This window comes from Megascapheus bottae, chromosome 30 (genome assembly GCF_031878675.1).
Source record: "Megascapheus bottae isolate mThoBot1 chromosome 30, mThoBot2.hap1, whole genome shotgun sequence".
Classification (NCBI taxonomy): Eukaryota; Metazoa; Chordata; class Mammalia; order Rodentia; family Geomyidae; genus Megascapheus; species Megascapheus bottae.
Window position 1 is genome coordinate 8,495,923 of NC_143538.1, and position 18,878 is coordinate 8,514,800.

At 42.2% G+C, this 18,878-nt stretch overlaps 2 protein-coding genes across 7 annotated transcripts in view; one reads left to right on the forward strand and one right to left on the reverse strand.

Moving 5' to 3' along the window:
- Positions 1 to 6,366, reverse strand: part of Lrrc28 (leucine rich repeat containing 28) — a 53,591-nt gene extending 47,225 nt beyond the window's left edge. The window contains exons 1-2 of one of the 2 annotated variants that reach the window (XM_090321376.1): positions 6,216 to 6,366; positions 3,722 to 3,949 (exon numbers count right to left, since the gene is read on the reverse strand). In XM_090321376.1, the coding sequence (XP_090177502.1) occupies positions 3,722 to 3,889 (168 nt within the window). In that variant the 5' untranslated portion in view covers positions 3,890 to 3,949; positions 6,216 to 6,366. The remainder of the gene's footprint in view (positions 1 to 3,721; positions 3,950 to 6,215) is intronic. The other variant, XM_090321375.1, reaches the window with a different exon arrangement.
- Positions 6,367 to 7,514: 1,148 nt separating this feature from the next.
- Ttc23 (tetratricopeptide repeat domain 23) overlaps positions 7,515 to 18,878 on the forward strand; it is a 41,072-nt gene continuing 29,708 nt past the window's right edge. Inside the window, exons 1-5 of one of the 5 annotated variants that reach the window (XM_090321589.1) lie at positions 7,515 to 9,481; positions 14,604 to 14,803; positions 15,204 to 15,327; positions 16,123 to 16,273; positions 16,463 to 16,588. In XM_090321589.1, the coding sequence (XP_090177715.1) occupies positions 9,466 to 9,481; positions 14,604 to 14,803; positions 15,204 to 15,327; positions 16,123 to 16,273; positions 16,463 to 16,588 (617 nt within the window). In that variant the 5' untranslated portion in view covers positions 7,515 to 9,465. Of the gene's footprint in view, positions 9,482 to 11,415; positions 11,696 to 14,603; positions 14,804 to 15,203; positions 15,328 to 16,122; positions 16,274 to 16,462; positions 16,589 to 18,878 lie in introns of those variants that run through there. The other 4 variants (XM_090321593.1, XM_090321588.1, XM_090321591.1 and 1 more) reach the window with 4 other exon arrangements.

The window sequence follows — 18,878 nt, forward strand, 5'->3', positions numbered from 1 at the left end:
AAGTAGTAGAGTACTAGCCTTGAGTACAAAAGCTCGGAGATAGCGCCCAGGCCCTGAGTTCAAGCCCCAGGACAAGTACCAAAAAAAAAAAAAAGAAAGAAAGAAAAAGAAAAAAGGTCCCGGGGCTGGGAGTTTGGCCTAGTGGTAGAGTGCTTGCCTAGCATGCACGAAGACCTGCGTTCAATTCCTCAGTACCACATACATAGAAAAAAGCTGGAAGTGGTGGTGAGGCTCAAGTGGTAGAGTTCTAGCCTTGAGAAAGTCCAAGGACAGTGAACAGGCCCTGAGCTCAAGCCGAGGACTGGCAAAAGCAAAAACAAAAACAACAACAACAACAACAACAACAAAAGGTCCTGGCAAGGGGGTCTATCCAAATCTCTGCCATGTTTCTTTTAGCACTGATATTTCTCCTGCTGAAAAGAACATGCACTTCCATTTATGGACATATACAAAAGCTCTCTGAGAAAACTAGATGCACAGTATGCAAAGGAAAGATGCAGGCAGGAGGGATACTTGTGAGGTGCTAGTTCCATCTGTTGCAGTATCAGGACTATACCTGGCTAGTGCACGTGACCCACTGTCCTCCCTTCTGCATGCTTACCTGGCTCCATCGGATGGCATTCTACTATGTCCATGGCAGCCTAATTCCTTTGAGTTATAGCTACATATATAATATGGCTCAAAAATAACAACAACAAAAAACTCCTGTTGGCAATATAGAAGAACATCACTCTGCTCTTATTAAAAGGTCTGTACATTGTGTTTTTATTTTTAATAGAGCACACTGGCCTCTAGAAAACTGAAGTTCATTAGAATACTGGCTTTTAAATACACACATAAACCACTAATGAAGAATGCTCAGGCACCTTCTGATAGGTAGTGTGATGGACAGGCCGTAGCTGCCACCTACTGGTGTTCTCTAGTATCTCTTTCTGCTTCCCACCATTACATTTTCAGCAATGTAAGTCTATCATGTACAGGAACCACTGTATATCTTCATTTTCACATATCTGTGACTCAGGAACAGTGAACAAGAGACTGCGCAATGTAAAGTTAATGTCAGATGGTGGAAGCTCGGCCAGGCGCTCCTTGATAAGGATACCACAAACATGAGTCCCCATGCAACCTGAGACAGCAGTGCAGGTACAGCTAGAAGCCACTGGTGCCAGGGTTCAGCACTACTCTGTCCTGACCTCTAGCAACACTATTCAAAGGGTCACACAGTATATGCATTTTGGTTCTTATAGCAGTTATGAAACAGAATCAAGTAGAATGAATTTGGATCCCTACTTCACACCATATACAGAAATAAAATGGAACAAGAACTTAACATTTAAGAGCTAAAATCATGTCAAAGCCAGGAGCAATAAAAAGATATGACAATTCACCTTCATACTTCAGACAGCTGAAAGCAGCAGAGAATGTTCTAGAAACAAGCCAATCTTTCTATCTGAGCCTAGCTACCAAATGCCTGCTGAACAAGAAATGCCTAGCAACTCTACCACCTTCCTCCAGTCCAGATGCCACGGGACTCTGAAAGTGGTCCTTTGAAATCTGTTCACTGCACAAATCAAGTGAGATCTAGAAACTTCCAGGAGAGAAAGGGTTTAGTTCATGATTTGTTCATTGTTAGTTCCCTGAAAAATGTTGCATTATTGATTGACAGAAAGTAGTCAATGAGCCCATGTTGAAGGATTGAATGATGCTTATTCTCCTATGTCCTACATCAGTTTTCAACATCATGCCGAGAAGGACTTATTTTAAAAGTCTTCCACAATCCTGCTCTACCAAATTAAATTGTGTTTCCCTAAATGTTAGACAATAGGCCAGATAATAGGGACATACACCCAAGACAACTCCTGTCCACGAGGACTCTCAGTCTTTCTGCAACTCGACTTGACGTCACAGAGTTACTTGTTCTACAACTGGAAACACCTGTCACAGGACTGTGACTACCTAGCTTCCTATTTGTACTTCCCTTCCTTACTGCCATGACAGGCACGTGCACAATCCCCAGCTGTGGAGTTTCCCCCACACTCTGGAATGACAGGCATGCACCACTGTGCCCAGAGACTAAAGTTGGGGGCGTTTCTCAAACTTTTACACTTGGGACTGAGACCCCCTTATCTGCACCTTCCAGATGGCTAGGATATCGGGTCGCACCGGGCTCCAAAAGTTTACGTTAACTTTTAAAAAACCAAAACTAATTTCTTTAAATAAGACCTATTCCATTTGGCTGTGACATTTGGCTCAGGGACATAAATAACAAGCAGGGTAAATCAGTGTGATTTTTCCTTGACAAAAATATTTCTTACACTACTTTTCCCCCAAAGGACTAACAAAAAAAAACTCTAGGTAAATATAGAATTTGATTTTATGCAATGATGATTGTGCAAAAAAAGGGCCTTATATACCAATATGCCAACATTATAAAGATCTGTTCAGGTACAACAAAGATTAACTTTATAGTGTTTTCTGCTACTACAGGTATTTTCCATAGATTAAATAAAAATTTCAAGAGCACATAACATGTGATCTTGATAAAACCAACATGATATTTCTCAGATACCTAGGAAAGTCTGATACAGAAAAATGAATTTAAAAATGGATCATTTCGGGCTGGGAGTTTGGCCTAGTGGTAGAGTGCTTGCCTAGCATGCACAAAGACTCGGGTTCAATTCCTTGGTACCACATACATAGAAAAAAAAAAAGCTGGAAATTGTGCTGAGGCTCAAGTGGTAGAGTCTAACCTTGAGAAAGTCCAAGGACAATGCTCAGGCCCTGAGCTCAAGCCCAGGACTGGCAAAAAACAAAACAAAAAAACCAAAAAGGATCATTTCATCATGAGAAAACAGATGTCCTCAATCACTAAAAATAAGTAAAAGCTAGAATTCAAGTTCCACATTCACATCAGGCTCAGTGAGAACCAGAAAAGGCCATATAAAGCAAACTCATTTCAAATGCAGACCAAATGTTTTAAGAACAAAAATCCTGATTGGGACACTCTCTTCAAAAACTTTTTAAACTTTATTGTGTATGAAAAACAATCTAGGTTATATTGAATACAACGTGCTTATTCTTAAACTATAAAAAAGTGAAACAAATGTTGCTTCTGTGGCAAAAATATGATAGCCTAATTCAAAATCATTGTCAGTTTTGCGAAACAATCATAAAGGTTTTATCAACATCTAAAGGTTTCATGAAGTTTGTGAGATACCTCTTTTAATAATGCAAACTTCAAATCATTTCCATTTTAGTGTTAATGATTTAAAATCATCCTTGTTAGAATTGCTCGTTTACTTATTTATATTTTGGTGGTACTGGGGTTTGAACTTAGAGCCTTATACTTGGTAGGCTACCTCTAAGCCATACCTTTGGCTCTTCTTATTTTCAACTCATCTGTTGGGAACTATGACATCTCAAAATTCATCCAGGAAGCTTAACAAAGAAAGCATAAGTCAGGATAGACACACAGGCTAAGTACAGTGAGAAATCTTTTAAGTAATACATTGCAGAACATATTTCTTTTCCTACACAACTACCTATGTAAGAACACTTAACTTCAAAAACTTGGATAATGCAGTGAGAGCCCTTTACATGCATGCCCTCTACATATATAACAAGAAGGTATGTATGTTTTAGTCTGAATGTCTTAGGACAAGTATGATATCTGGGTCACAACTACATATGTAAATTATTTTAAGGCAATGTAATACTGTACCAAGGTTGTAAGGGAGTTTCTTTTCATATAGAGTCTCTCCAAGTACTGCAGTCCTTCATCTTTCAACAACTCCAGTGGGAAATGGTGGAGATTCCTGTAATTTAAGAACAAGTTCTTGTGCTTTTCAAGCCTTGCCACAGAGATCGTCTTACAAAGTTCGGATGCCATGACTGTACATATCCCATGAGGCAAACTGCAGCACTACATCTTGTCAAAGTTGATCCATTTCTACAAAGATGAAACAATTATAATCATTATGGGACTTCCCACACACATAACTACATTGTCTTAACCCATAAACACAGACAATAGAGGGATAATGATACATTCCACCCTGGGTCCTTTTGAGGGATGAAATTGTCACACATACTCATCAAATTAAAATGAATAACAATGCAATAAAAACATCCAGATGGAGCAAGACTTATCACTTATTAGAAATGGTCCTAAGGATGACAGGAGAGTAAAACAGTTTGGATGATGGGTAGGTACCATTCCAAGAGGGGAGGACTAAAGACAAGGGTGAATGAAGATGAGTGTGGTTGAGATGGTTTCTCTGCATGTCTGAAAACAGAACAGTTAATTCTGCTGAAATTGTTTTGAGAATGGGCAGTGGGAAGGGAGAGAGTGATAAAAGGGGTGAGGTTCAAATCCTAGTAGGAACAAGAAAAGAAACATACAATTACCCTCACTCCCGCTCACACATCTTAATAAACACACCTCAAATAAACCATTCAGAAGAACAATTTTTAGAAACAAACTCTTGTCAGGCTTATCCCAGTTCTTCACATCAGGCCCAACCCTTGTCATCAGGTTCTTCTCAAAACTGCCTGACTTCTCACCAAGTTCCTGTGCTTTTCTGGTCCTCGGAACTATTCAATTCCTCATAGCACCTCCTGCTGCCCTCTTAGCCTGGAAACCACTCAGATCTCCAGGTTTCAATGTAAACATCACTTCCCTGTCCCAAACTAAAATACTCCCATAGTATCTTTCCAAGTAACCCATCTGTAGCAAATGAAATAAGAAAGCTGTTCATCAATAAAGCTCCAGATTTTCCAGGAGGCGCCCTGCAGCCTTCTATAGAACCTGATAAGACTCTACAATTTGTACTTTACATACTTATTGGTGTACTGGTAGAATCCTGAGGGCAGAAATCTGTTGCTTTCTTCCACCTTGCAAACCTGCATTTAGGATAGTATCTAAACATAAGTCTTCAAACAACTATAATATAGATGAAACTAGAATGTGTGGAATAATGGTGGCACTTCACCTACTCACCTCAAAACCACTTACAGATTCTATAGGATTGGTACCTACTATAGGATATCTATCTAATCCTCATAACACTGCAACAGACATCACTTTATGGATGAGGACAGTTTCTCAGAAGGTAACCCGCCATGACTGCAACGAAAGTGGTCTGTGCATGCCACCCTTTATGTATTATCATCAGTAATATGGTGAATAAAGCATACACAGATGGAAGCAAATCCACATTCAAGGGTATCAGACTGAATAAGAGAATTCATTAAAACCTGATGGCTTTCCACCTGGCTGCTTGGGCTGTCACTGGGTGCTTCAAAAACATTACAACCTGTTCAAATTCATCTTCCTAGAAGAGCAGATTGGGAGAATTAAAAAAAAAAAAAGAATTCTACACAAATGAAGCCAGAAAACTCTCAATAATCAGCAAAGCTCCTGGCTTTCTAACAGGAAAGCCACTAGGCCTTTTCTTTCCCATGAGACCTTTTCACAGGCTCCTTTTCTTACTCCTTTCTCTTAACCACCTCCTGTCCATCTAGCCAAAGGAAATATGTAGCCTTAACTATACAGCTGTACCTCCAACATAAACTTTCTGACAAAGCACCAAAACCAACACGTACCCATGCCATCATCAGTCTGTCAGTGTTAAGCGGGAGGGTCGTAAAAGGGTCCTTCAGGTGGATTTAATCATACCAGATCATGCCATCCCAACTTTCCAACCCTGGAGATCAGAGGGTGATGAACCGAGCGTCGCCTGTAACCCTCACTACTCAGTAGGCTGAGATCCGAGTTGCGAAGCCAGCCTGGGCATGTCGATCCACGAGGCATCAATGAACCCCCGAACAGCCACAGGTGGAGCTGCGTCTCCGGGGCGGCGCCCCGGCCCCGGGTTCAAGCCCCAGGACGGTCCCTGTCACACACTGTCACACACACACACACACACACACACACACGCACGCACACGGCGTTGGTAAAAAGGATGCCCCGGCTCCCGCACAAGTCTTAGCCATCCCACGCCAGACCCTAACTAAAGGCGTTAAGACCCGGCGGCAGGGGAATCGGGGGCCCCCCACGGGGACCCGAGGCCCGAACCCGCGGCCCCTCGGGCCGAGGCCCAGGTGCTCGCGCGACGCCAACTATGGCGCATCCTCGGCCGGGCCCCCGGGCAAGGGGGTGTGGGGAAGGCCGGACCCTTGAACCTCCCGACCCTTCCGACGGCAGCAGCGCTCACCTGGGTACCGGGAGAACCGGCGCGGGAAGCGCAGGCGGCGCTGGCAGGCCGGCCGGGCCGGGCCGGTGAGCGGGGCGGGGCGGGGAGGGGCGGGGAAGCGGGGCGGGGCCGAGGGACGGGGCGGAACCTCCACGACCGGGAATCCCGACGGAGAGAAGCCGTGGGGACCAAAACCTCGCGGTAATTCACACCTCAGTTCTCGCGGTTTCTACATAGGTGGGACGAGAGAATTCCCGTTTCCGGCAGCCATCTGCCTGCTTATTGGCTGAGAGCGCCGGTTCCCGGGTGGTCCCACCCACTACTCCGATAGTACTTCCTGTTCCGGCTCCGGACTTCCTGTGGAGAGAGCGGTTTAGGATTTGGCTTAGTACTTATGGCGGGTGATTCCGGCGGACCGCCAGGAACCGACCTGTTCCGGACTGGAGTTGCACGGACCCGGATGCTGAGCGCCTTCATCTCATTGAAGTCTCCACAGCGGTCTCCTTGCTCAGGTGTTAGCGCACCGGGCTGAGGGGTTGAGACCCCGGCCCACCTCCTGAAGGCCGACCGGGCCCACCGCACGGATTAACCCCAGACACCCCCCACCCCACCCCCGGGCGCCCCCGGCAGTTAGGACCAGAACGATTTAGTAAAACGACGGAGTAGACAGTCAGGAAACATTTCTTCAAGACGACAATTCCATCAAGGAAAAGGTCCAGCCCAGGAATGAGAAAAATCCTCCAGGCTCAGTTGGCTCAGGCCTGCAACCCTGACGACTCAGTGGGCCGACATCTGAGGACCGCAGGGCGAGGCCCGCCTGGCAAGACAGCCCTGGAGACTCTCTCACCAAAAAAAAAAGCTGCAAGTGGAGCTGTGGCTCAAGTGGTAGAGCACTAGCTTGGGGCAAAAAACCCTCAGGGACAGCGACCAGGTCCTGCTTTCAAAGCTCAGAACCGGTGCACGTGGACCCTGAACACAGACCAACACACTGAAGAAACCAAAGCAAGCAAAAGCCCCTTAATACATGTATTCATTTGCGAGGAGGTTATTGTCAAGCAACCTTCACTTTAAAAACGAAGCGGTTATGTGTTGGCTTCGTTACTCTTTGAAATAACCTAGAGAAAGGAGGGGAAAAAAAAGTGAAATAGCCTAAGAAAACAATCCTATGAAATACAAGATAGGAACCATAAGAAGCGTATATCAAACATTGTGCTTAGTCTTCAGGAGTTACTGAAGTATATAGCCGAGATTTGCCCTTTAATTTTAAGACTTTTTAAAGAATTTTGTAATAACTCAGAATTTTTTTCCCCCCCTGGCTTTAAAATAAGGAAACCTGGAGCCGGGAGTTTGGCTTAGTGGTAGAGTGCTTGCCTAGCATGCACAAAGCCCTGGGTTCCATTCTCTGGTACCACATACATAGAAAAAGCTGCAAGTGGAGCTGTGGCTCAAGTGGTAGAGCACTAGCTTGGGGCAAAAAAAACCTCAGGGACAGCGACCAGGTCCTGTGTTAAAAGCTCAGAACCGGTGCACATGAACCCTGAACACAGACAAACACACTAAAGAAACAAAAGCAAGCAAAAGCCTCTTATGTGTATTCATTTGTGAGGAGTTTATTGTCAAGCAACCTTAACTTTAAAAACGAAGCAGTTATGTGTTGGCTTTCTTACACTTTGAAATAACCTAGAGAAAGAAAAAAAGTGAAATAGCCTAAGAAAACACTCCTATTAAATAAAAGATAGGAACCATAAGAAGAGTATATCAAATATTGTGCTTATTCATTAAAACTGGTCTTCAAGAGTTATTGAAGTATATGGCAGAGATTTGCCCTTTAATTTTAAGACTTTTTTTTTTTTAAGAATTTTGTAATACCTCAGATTTTTTTTCCCCTGGCTTTAAAATAAGGAAACCTGGAGCCGGGAGTTTGGCTTAGTGGTAGAGTGGTAGAGTGCTTGCCTAGCATGCACAAAGCCCTGGGTTCCTTACCCTGGTACCACATACACAGAAAAAGTTGGAAGTGGCATTGTGGCTCAGGTGGTAGAGTGCTGGCCTTGAAGAAAGCTCAAGGACGGTGCCCAGGCCCTGAGCTCAAGCCCAGGACTGGCCAAAAAAAAAAAAAAAAAAAAAAAAGGAAACCTGTTTGTGCACAAAATGGGAGGATGGGGGAAGGAATAGGGTATTTAGGATCAACCCAAATGAGATTTGCTACTAGTACTGAAATCACAAACACACCACCAACAAAAAAAGGTTAGAAATTTAAAAAAGTTTTAATTAGTGTAACTCCTTAGTTTTTTTTTTTTTTAAGAGAAATGTGGCCTTTTCCCATATATTAGCTTCTGATCATGAAACACAAATCATATTAACAGAACATTTTTTCTTGCTGGTCCTGGGGCTTGACCACAGGGATTGGGCACCATCCCTGAGCCTCTTCAGGCTTGGTGCCTTTTTCTGAGTAATTCATTGGAGACTTTACTGCCTGAGCTGACTTTGAACCACAATCCTCAGATCTCAGCCTCGGGAGAAGCTAGGCATGAGCCACTGGTACCCAGTCTAAAATAACTTTTAACTCCTGGCAAGTTAGTACAAAATTATATATGAAAATATATGTCCCTACTTTTGATATCACTATTAAAAGTTTTATCAAGTTGTAGAGAGCCAATTTACATATTTTTGTCTTAGAAGAGGGAATTCTCTCATTTAAATTGGGTTTACTACCTCTGACAACCTCTTGCTAATCAACAGGCAGTGCATACCACTTTAAGCAAATTCTGAGGAAAAGCCAGCCCCATTTAGAATTCCCACCTCTGGCTCCCAAGGATTGGGCTACAAAGTTTGACAAAATCCTTTTCTGCACTTGCGATTGGTGGATGCTCCATCATTCAGTCTGCCTGGAGTTTTGTGAGGTACCCCAGTACTTTACAGGAAGATGGTTCTGAAAGCTAGTGTCCCTTAGAGATTTTTATGGTTATCAGTCTATACGAGGAAATAATACAGATACAGCAGGAACAAGACTGATACATCAGACTGTCAAGACCACTGTGATTCACTCGAAAAAGGACTGGAAATGCTCTCAACCAGACTGTGTAAACTGGCAAAGGATTTTACCACGTTGTTGGAGATTTGAGAAACCTTTTCTGGTTTTTGTTAGTTTGCAAGGCGTGCCGAAAGAAATCCAGAGAAGATACAGGAACAATTTAGGAGAGCAGAAGGAAGAGTTTTCAAGAGGGCATTTTGCCCCTCTTTTGAAGTTGGACACCTTTTCCCGAGATTATCAATGGAGTTTTTGAAAGGTAAGGCAAAACAAGATTCATTACAGATTATCCTCTATTTTGAGAAGCTGTGTTTTTGTGGATCTTGTTGCTTAAATATATTTATATACTTAATATTATTGTAATCTGTAAGTAGAATAAATATTTTGCTTGTAAATTATCCTTAGCATAATGGGTAGTCTGTCTGTTAAAAGATATGAGAAATTGGACATAATAGTGCATGCCTATAGTTCTAGTTACTGGGGAGACAGATGCAGAAGACTTTAGAAATTGTTCAAGGCAAGACCAGACAAAGCAGGACCCTATTTCCACAGCAAAATAAAACCAAAATGTCTCAAGTCATAGCTCAGATGACAGAACTCTTGATGAGAATCTGTGGGAAGAACAGATAAAAGTAGAATTGGCTTTGGACATTTTATTCAAACATCTGTAAATAATGTAGCCTTGATGCGTTTCTTTGCAGCCTTCAAAAGCACCGAGATAATTATTTATTTAGTTATTTTTAGCACTACTGTATCAGGTATGGTGGTAATGATAATTAGACACATGTGATAGAAAACGTGACATTTGTCTTTGTGAGTTTAGCTTATATCATTTCACAGTATGATCTTCAATTTGTTGCAAATCCTTTGTGGGTGAATAAAAATACTTCATTGTGCCCAGGCCTAGTTCAAGCCCCATGACCCACTAAAAAATACTTCATGTGTACAGTCGCCTTATTTTTTAATCCATTCCTCCATTGATGGACATCTAGATTGAGCTAGTAAGGTGGCTACTCCAAGTACTGAAGCAATAAGCACATGTATGCTGGTATCTCTGTAACCCACCAGTATTTCTTAACTAGATAGAGAAAAGGAGGAATCTCTGGTTATGGGAAACAGTTACACAGTTGGCTGATGTAGTAGATGGCAGTAATCACCAGATAGTATCCTTTTTTAGCCCTTTTTGGTAGCCCAGAACTCTTGATGAGGAAGCAAAGGAAATATGGTATAAGTTAACTAACTTCTCCCACTTCTGAGCAATGGCAGTAAAAAGCCCATTCACCAATTCTGATCTTTCTCCAGTTCTGCTATGAGACCTGCCAATGTGTGTAGTTAAACCTTGGTTGGCATACGTCTCTGGGGAATGGGTCTTTCCATGGCTCCATGTGCAGATCTGCAACTTGAAGGAGTTAATATTTGCTTTATTGTAGAACCCACCCCAGTTCCACCCATCCCCATCCTGACCACCTTCAGCTATTCACTGCGGGGGTGGGGGGAGCTCCCTGCAGATTTTTGAAATTTCATTTTAGACAAAGTCAAGAAACATTCTTTATAATTTAAGGACCTTTTTTTGCAACAAAATTATCTTCAAAGCTAAGTATAATTGGCAGTATTTCTATGATTGAATTTTTCTATCAAATATATATCAATAGTATTTTTAGTGACTGTACAGTTTATATGTTTCGGAGCAAAGAACTCCACTCGGAATGAGATGGTGGTTATATCCTAGAGCAGAAATTTAATGTGGAGGATTTGAGGTTACCTTTGTGGCTGTTAATCCACAAAGTAGTCTGAACTGTGAGGTCCACAGTGGTGGGGTACCTTCTATTTGGATATCTGTAACATCATTTGTATTGGTGGGCCATACAAATTTATCAAACAGGCAGATGGTTGACAGAGTCCATTCTATTGATATCGCTTCTGGCTGTAACATTGGAGCCCTGTATCAGGGAACATCTGCTAGTATTGCATCTCACAGCAGGCAAAGCCTGCTAGTATTGTAGCTTTACTGCTGGCCATTTTTATATCCTGGGCTGTGGTTGGATTGGTCAACCCTATGCAAATAAGGCACAGGACAACCAGCCAATCAGTTCAGACTTGTGATGTCATAGTTTGAGTGTGACTTTTCTCCTATTATAATTAGATGCTTGGAAGGTGACATTTTATTGGTTGAGCCCTGTGACATTCTGATTAGTTACTAATTCCAAATTGGATATGTTCTATGGGTGGGAAGACTTTCGGAACTTGAGGAACTAGAAGGAGCTAGACAAGGGTGGAGGCAAGATGCTTTGTTTCCTGATGGTACTTTTTTTGAAACCATTTTCTATCTTTTCCTATCTGGTCTCCATTGGCCAAGCCAAGATACTCTCAAGGGACCCTGAGCCCTAATTAATCTACCCTTTCACAAGTTTTTACATGAACATGAGTTTTCAACTCTCCAAGTTGTTCACTCCAATTCCTAGGAGTGGAAGTGGTAAGTCATACAGTACTCTGCATTTAACATTTTGAAGACCATTTTTTTTTCCACCAAGGCAAGCGAAGCCACCAGTGTTTTATGATCATTCCAGTTTCTCTACATTCTCATCTTCATTTGTATGGTCTGTCTTTATTATGATGGTCATTCTGGTAGATGTGAGGTAGCATCTGGTTGCAATTTTGATTTGCATTTTTCTAATTACTACTAATAACAAGCATCTTTTGGCCACTTGTGTGCCTTTGTAAAGTGTCTCTTCAAATATTTCCCCCACTTTTCATTGGGTTTTTGTTATCTTATTAATTTTTTTTGCCAGTCCTGGGGCTTGAACTCAGGACCTAGGCACTGTCCTTGAACATTTTTGCTCAAGGCTAGCACTCTGCCACTTGAGCCACATTGCCACTTCTGGCTTTTTCTGTGTATATGGTACCAAGGAATTGAACCCAGGGCTTTGTGCATGCTAGGCAAGCACTCTGCCACTAAGCTATGCACCCAGCCCTTGTTATCTTATTATTGAGTTTAAACATTCTGGATAGAAGTACTTCATCAGATATGTGATTTGCACATATTTCCTGTCATTCTGTGGGTTGTCATTTAACTTTAGTATTGGTAAACTTTGAAAGAACAAAGTTTGAAATTCGGTTAAATATGCCTTTTTTCTTTTGTTACTCATCCCTTAGTTCAGTACTTGAGAAATCTTTTCCCAATCCAAGCTCATGAAGATTTTCCCTGATATTTGCTAGAAAGGTAAAGTTCAGCTGTCATTTTTTTCTTTGATTACTTTATGTTTCCATTTATAATTAAATTTTATGTATAATGGAGGTAGAGGTCCAGCTTTGTTTATTTGAATGCCCACTTTGAGGACTATTTTCTTAGAAGACTAGTCTTCCTCCACTAAATTATCTTGGCACCTTGTCCAAAAAAATAAGCAATATGAAACGCCCTGAATTTTATCCTCAACACTGAAAGAAAATTGGAAAAAATGGCTGTATACGTGAGGCTTTATTCTTGGAATTTCAACACTTTCCTGTCATTCTCTATTTTTTCCCCATGATCGTATTCTGTGTCAGCACCACACTGTTTTATTGTCCCCTGCTCTGCAGATGTTCCAATAAATAAATGCGGTCAAATTTATATTCGACAAATAAAAATGTGCATAGATTGAAGGTATACAAGATGATGTTTGGATGTAAGTGTACTTTATGTAGTGATTCCCATGATCTGGCTAACACCTGACATAATCACCTGACATAATTACCACTGATCACCTGATAAGAACACTTAAGATGTCTTCTATACCAAAGCCAACCACCACGAAGTTTCACTTTGCAGTTTTTAGAATTTCCAACATTGGGAAGTTTGAGTTCACCAGCTTTCTTCTTTTTTATGATTGCTTCCTCTCTTTTGAGTCTCTTGCATAAAATTGAGTCTTTTGTATAAAATTAAGGTTCAGTTTGTCAATTTCTACCCCACCCCTATGAAAAAGCATTTAGGATTTTGATAGGGATTGTATTATGCTTACAGATAATTTTAGAACTATTGTTAACTTAATAGTTTTGAGGCTTCAAGTCAAGGAACATAGCATGTCTCTCCATGTACTTAGATCCTTCACTTTAATTTTCAGCATTTATATCTAACACTTTTATAAATATAATTATTTATGTTTAAGTATTTGTACTCTTTCTGATGCTCTTATGAATGGAAATCACTTTTTTATTTTATTTTCAGGTTACTTAATCTGTATTCTGTCACCTTCCTAAACTTGTTTAGTTGCTCTAGGAGGTATTTCATTTATTCAGTTTTCCTGGATTCCACAAATAGGATCATGTTATCTGATGATAAAGTTTTAGTTCATCCTTTCCATTCTTCATGCTTTTATTTCTTTTTCTTTTCCTGTTACCCTGGCTAGAATATTCTTTATGATCTTGAATACAGTTTCCTATTTAGGGACTAAGTATGGTGTTAGTTTTAGGTCTTCTCATTAGATTTTCATCAGGTTGGCAATTTTTCTCATAAGTAGGTATTTCCAATGTTTCCAATGTTGTTTCTATACATATCAAGATGAACATGTGTTCATTAATCCAGTAGACCCTTGGTATCAGAGAATAAATGGTTCTAAGGACACTGCCTCAAGGAAAAAACTACTCATGTTCAGGAGTTACAGAGTTTACTTCTGTACTGCAGATGTTTGGTTCATTTTCCTCAGACACTGCTCATCCTTGGCTAAAGAGGCAAATTAGAGTCAACAAATCTGAAACTTGTACCTTACTGGTTAAATTAACTATATAATGTACCCTTTTATTGGATTGGATTTGCATTATGGTTTTACAACTTTTATCTTGATTTTCGGACATCATGTGCATTGGGGGAGGCATGTTTACCCAAAAATTAAGCACAGGAAAATAGGTCACACAACAGTTTTAACCCAACTGACCACGAACTGACTGAAAGCTCTTTTTTTTTTTTTTTTTTTTTGCCAGTCCTGGGCTTGAGCTCAGGGCCTGAGCACTGTCCTTGGACTTTCTCAAGGCTAGAGCTCTACCTCTTGAGCCTCGGCACCACTTCCGGCTTTTTTTTTTCTATGTATGTGGTACCGAGGAATCGAACCCGGGTCCTCATGCATGCTAGGCAAGCACCATAACCAGTAGGCCAAACTCCTGGCCCCTGACTGAAAGCTTTTTATTTTTATTTTTTGTCCATCTCAGCTGAGTTGGGTACCGGAATTTTTAAATTCTAGTTTTGAACTTCTTAATCTTTTTCTCTTTATCATCATTATTAGTATTGACTGTACTTGATCAAAACTGTCATAGGTATAGTGTTGAAGTTTTCCTAGATTTTGATTTCCTAGAATTCTCACATTATAAAAGGAAAAAAGTGAACACCTTTCCCTTCTGTGTTTAACCATCAGAAGACAATGCAAGTGAGACTATACAGGAATCTCCAGAAACGCACATTTCCAGCCATCTAGATGAAGTGGTGGCTGCTGTCAGCATCACCTCTAGAAAGAAGGCTCATAACAAGCTGCCCCAGACGGCGCTGTTCCAGCCTCCGAGAGAGAAACTCCACCTGTGTGAGGAGAGGGTGAAGTCCTACTCCAGCAATCACCAGGTAAGGAGCTTTCCCCCTCTAGACCTGTACCCTGGGAACCAGGCTATTGGGTTCAGCCAAAAGAAGGATGATTTTGAGGTTATCTTCTTAATCTCCAGAATGGCAGAGGAAGGAACTTACTATAACTCAACTAAGTATAGGCCACCCAAGCCACACCCAGCAGTGGACACTCCCACAATTAGTGCTGCACTTCCATCATATGCCAGGTCTGGCTTGGGCTGTCTTTGAACTGGGATTCTCAGATCTCAGCCTTCTGAGTAGCTAGGATTACAGGCATGAGCCACAGGCACCTGGCTAACGACCCAGTTTTAAAGAGAATGGATAGCCATACCAGTAGGGTTTTGTTTTGTGCTTCTTAAGTTTTTGGCCATCTGACAAGTTCATTTTCTTCTCCTGACAGTACAAACAGGCAATCCAGGAGCTCGTGCGTTGCCTCGCATTGACCAGAATTTGCTATGGCGACTCACATTGGAAACTAGCAGATGCACATGTTAATCTGGCCGAGGGTTACCTCCAGCTGAAAGGTGAGCTCATCTCAGACCCAGCAAGGCTGGCGTCTGTTCACCCCAAATTTGCTTCACATTCAGATGGAAGGATTAGGCTTTAGCATAGTCTTCTTTCCAAATAATAATAAGCCAGCAAGACATGTCACAGAGGAAAAGAGGAAGGATGGAAGCTTGTATCCCTTCTATGTGTGTTCTTTTATTAAGAGCATTTTTTAAAAATAAGATTCTTAGGAGATAGTTCATCTATTAGGTTATGAAAGATATTATGAAAGAACCCAAGACAAGGGAAAATGTCTTAGAATGGAAGCCATTCACATCATTCTTGATGAAAAAGAAGAGTCTCTTGACTATAAGTAACCAACAGGCTAACCCAAGCTAGAATAACTAAACACATGCTGACTCCTGTAACTTAAATGTCCAAGGGTAACACTTGCTTTGGCCTTAACTGTGGCTGATATGTGAACATTGTGACAAGATTCAGTTTCTCTCTTTTTCCATCACTTGGCTCTGTTTTCTTGGCATCGATTCCATCCTCAGCCAGCCTTTGCACACATGGCAGCAGCAGTAATGCCAGCAACTCCAAAGCAACCCTGGGAGAAAAAGAATGTCCTGCCTCCTAAATATCCCAGAATTTCAGTACACTCTAACTAGACCAACTTGCATCTAATTCAGAGCTCCTGCATCTCGTGCCACCACACAATAGGTGGGGGGATGAGCTGGTGTCGTCAGATACGCTGGCCATGAAGCGGTTTTTGTTCCGAGTGCACTCTGAGTTTGCAGGGAAACTGAGCCCTTCTCTTTGTTCCTTTGTAGGATTCTCACTGCAAGCAAAGCAGCATGCAGAAAAAGCCAAGGAAATCCTTGTCAGCGCCATTGTGTCTCCCTATAATGACAATTCGGATGTCTTCAAGTGTTCCGTAGAACTCTTCTGCACTCTGGGGAAAGCCTTACTCTCTCTTCAAAAGTATCCTTTGCTTCTAATCTGCACAATTAGAGATCCCGCTCACATAATACATTTAATCCATAAGGCCAACTGAAAGCTTGCTAGATTACTCTGGAAGAATGATAAGGAAGTGTAAGAGCCAAATAAAGTACATAATCTGGAGTCCTAGAAATCTCGAGCCAGGTGAAAAGTTTCCTCAACACAACTCAGATTTAAGGAAGCCTCAGAGAATCTGACAAAAGCAGACAAGCTTTCCAAGGAGCTGCTCCAGTGTGGACGGATTATAAAGGAAGAGTGGACGGAAATCCAAGCCCGGATCAAGTTTTCATTTGCACAGTGAGTTTAAAGGGGAGCACTTGGCGTGTGTGGTTACTGACAGTTCTTGGCCACGGGCCTCTGTATTCAGATGGGAGGTTCATCTTTCTGGGATACTGTCCATGATTTCAAGTCCATAGTCCAGAAATAAGAGGAACACAGTCAGATCAAAGCAGCCCCAGCACCCAAGGTGAATCCCAGTGGCACTGGATGTACAGGGCACTCAGATCCAAACGGATCCTTCGAGTTAGTGACATTATTCCCTTGGCTTTCTTTTCTACCCGATCTCCCTCCCACCTCCTTTCCCTTTGTTGCATCCCTCCCCTCCCTCCACCACTCCTGTAGAAGATGGAGCTTGAGCAGATAGATTTTGATGATGAGGGCTCCAAAGAAATATCAGCTCTGGATCTGCAAGAAGAAGGGTGGCCTCTACTCATCCACACAAACCCCGCTGAGGGAGATAGCGGAGGACTGACCTCCAGCTGGGTGGGACAGCATTCCCTTGCTAGGACCTCCACAAGGACTCCTAAGTGAAAGCAATCAGTACCAGGTAGTCACTACTCTCATCCTGTCCAGAGACCAAACCTTCCCTAGTTCTCCAGACCAATGGATGGTAACATGCGCTCCTACAAGGGAGAGGAAGTAGGGGAAAGAGGGTGGAGAAAGGCTCATTCTGGAAGAGACAGACAACCCCAGATGGCCTCACTCGGCTTCATTTAGCCAAACCAGAAGAATCCAGTTTACCTTATTGCTGTTCTAAATTCCAAATCCAACAGAAATATTTACTTATATTTACCAAAAGACACTACAAAAAATGTTAGAAAATACATTATTTGAACTAGCTCAAAGCTTCCTCCAAGGTAGAACAGATAAGATTGTGATCTGTACCTGCAAAGAAAATAGTCAAGGGGCCAGGAGTTTGGCTTAGTGGTAGAGTGTTTGCCTAGCATGCATGAGACACAGGTTCGATTCCTCACTACCACATACATAGAAAAAAGCCAGAAGTGGTACTGTGGCTCAAGTAGTAGAGCTCTAGCCTTGAGGAAAGCCCAAGGACAGTGCTCAGGCCCTGAGCTCAAGCCCAGGACTGGCACAAAAAGAAGAAAAGAAAATAGTCAAACCACACCTTGCCTAACATCATTGAATTTGTGAGTGTTTCTCACAAACCCCGCATTTAGTGAAAGAAACCAGGCCCCAAAGAATCCAAAGATTTCACTTTCTGGGAGAGCAAGAGGGTTGTTGACCTAGAGAATCACATACCTTCCCCATCCAGATCCTCTTTCTGCTCAGAACTAGGCAGGAAACACACAAACCAGAGGTCCAAGATTTGTGATATTAGTTGCATCTGGTCGAGATCTGACAAATGTCTTCGCTCTTCATGTTTAGCAGTGTGCTACAAAACAGAATAAATGATCTGCCCAGGGTCTGGCAGTTTCCTCACCAGGGCTTTCCAAACTAGCAGTACCAGATCTCACCCCCAGATGGCGGGCCTTGTACACGTCTGCACGGATAACCAGCTGGGGTCGAAGTTAATCTTGTAAGCTTGTACAAAGTTACGTTTGTGTCTTACAAAGTTGTTTCAGACATGGCCAGTTTTTCTATTTTTCTTTCTGATTGTTCACCTTGACATCCCAATGGGACATTCATGTTTAAAGTGAATGATTTTCATCGGATTAATTGGCTCATTGAAAGCTCCCCACACTGATGTTCTTCAGAAAGAAGTGAAGCTTGGGTTTTGTACATTACTGTAGTGACACTTAAACCACAGGGACCTTTACTTTGGCCAGCTCTTGGTGCAGTAGAAAGCTGGGGGTAATTTCTCAGGCTGCGCTGGTATGATTTATGTCCCTCTTAGAAAGATAGCTTTTTGTGTACCCGCTTCCACCTCCGTCTGCTTTTCCTTTTATGGTGCCTATCAAAGCTGGCTGGTGCCTTTCTTCCTGGCCCTACCGACAAAGCTGCAGGGGTGACTCATGCTTAGGGACGGGGGGGGGGTGCTTCCACCCTTGCCTCAAACATCTTCCCTCTACATTCCCCCCCCCCCAAGCCAGGGCTTCTGGTAGGATTTGCTAACTCTGGACAGTGGATTCAAATAATGAGTGCTGCTGTTACATTTCATTTATACATCTTTAAACCTGTTAAAGCTAACAGCAAAAACAGCCACCTCAGAGCTCATAGTGGTATTCTGTTCCAGTTACTGACAGAGATGACCAGGGACAGAATTGCCTTAATACATAGTCACACACCATTGCATATGCGTGAGCGTGTGAAAAGGAAGAAAAAGAAAGAAGGGAAGGAGGGAGGAAGAGAG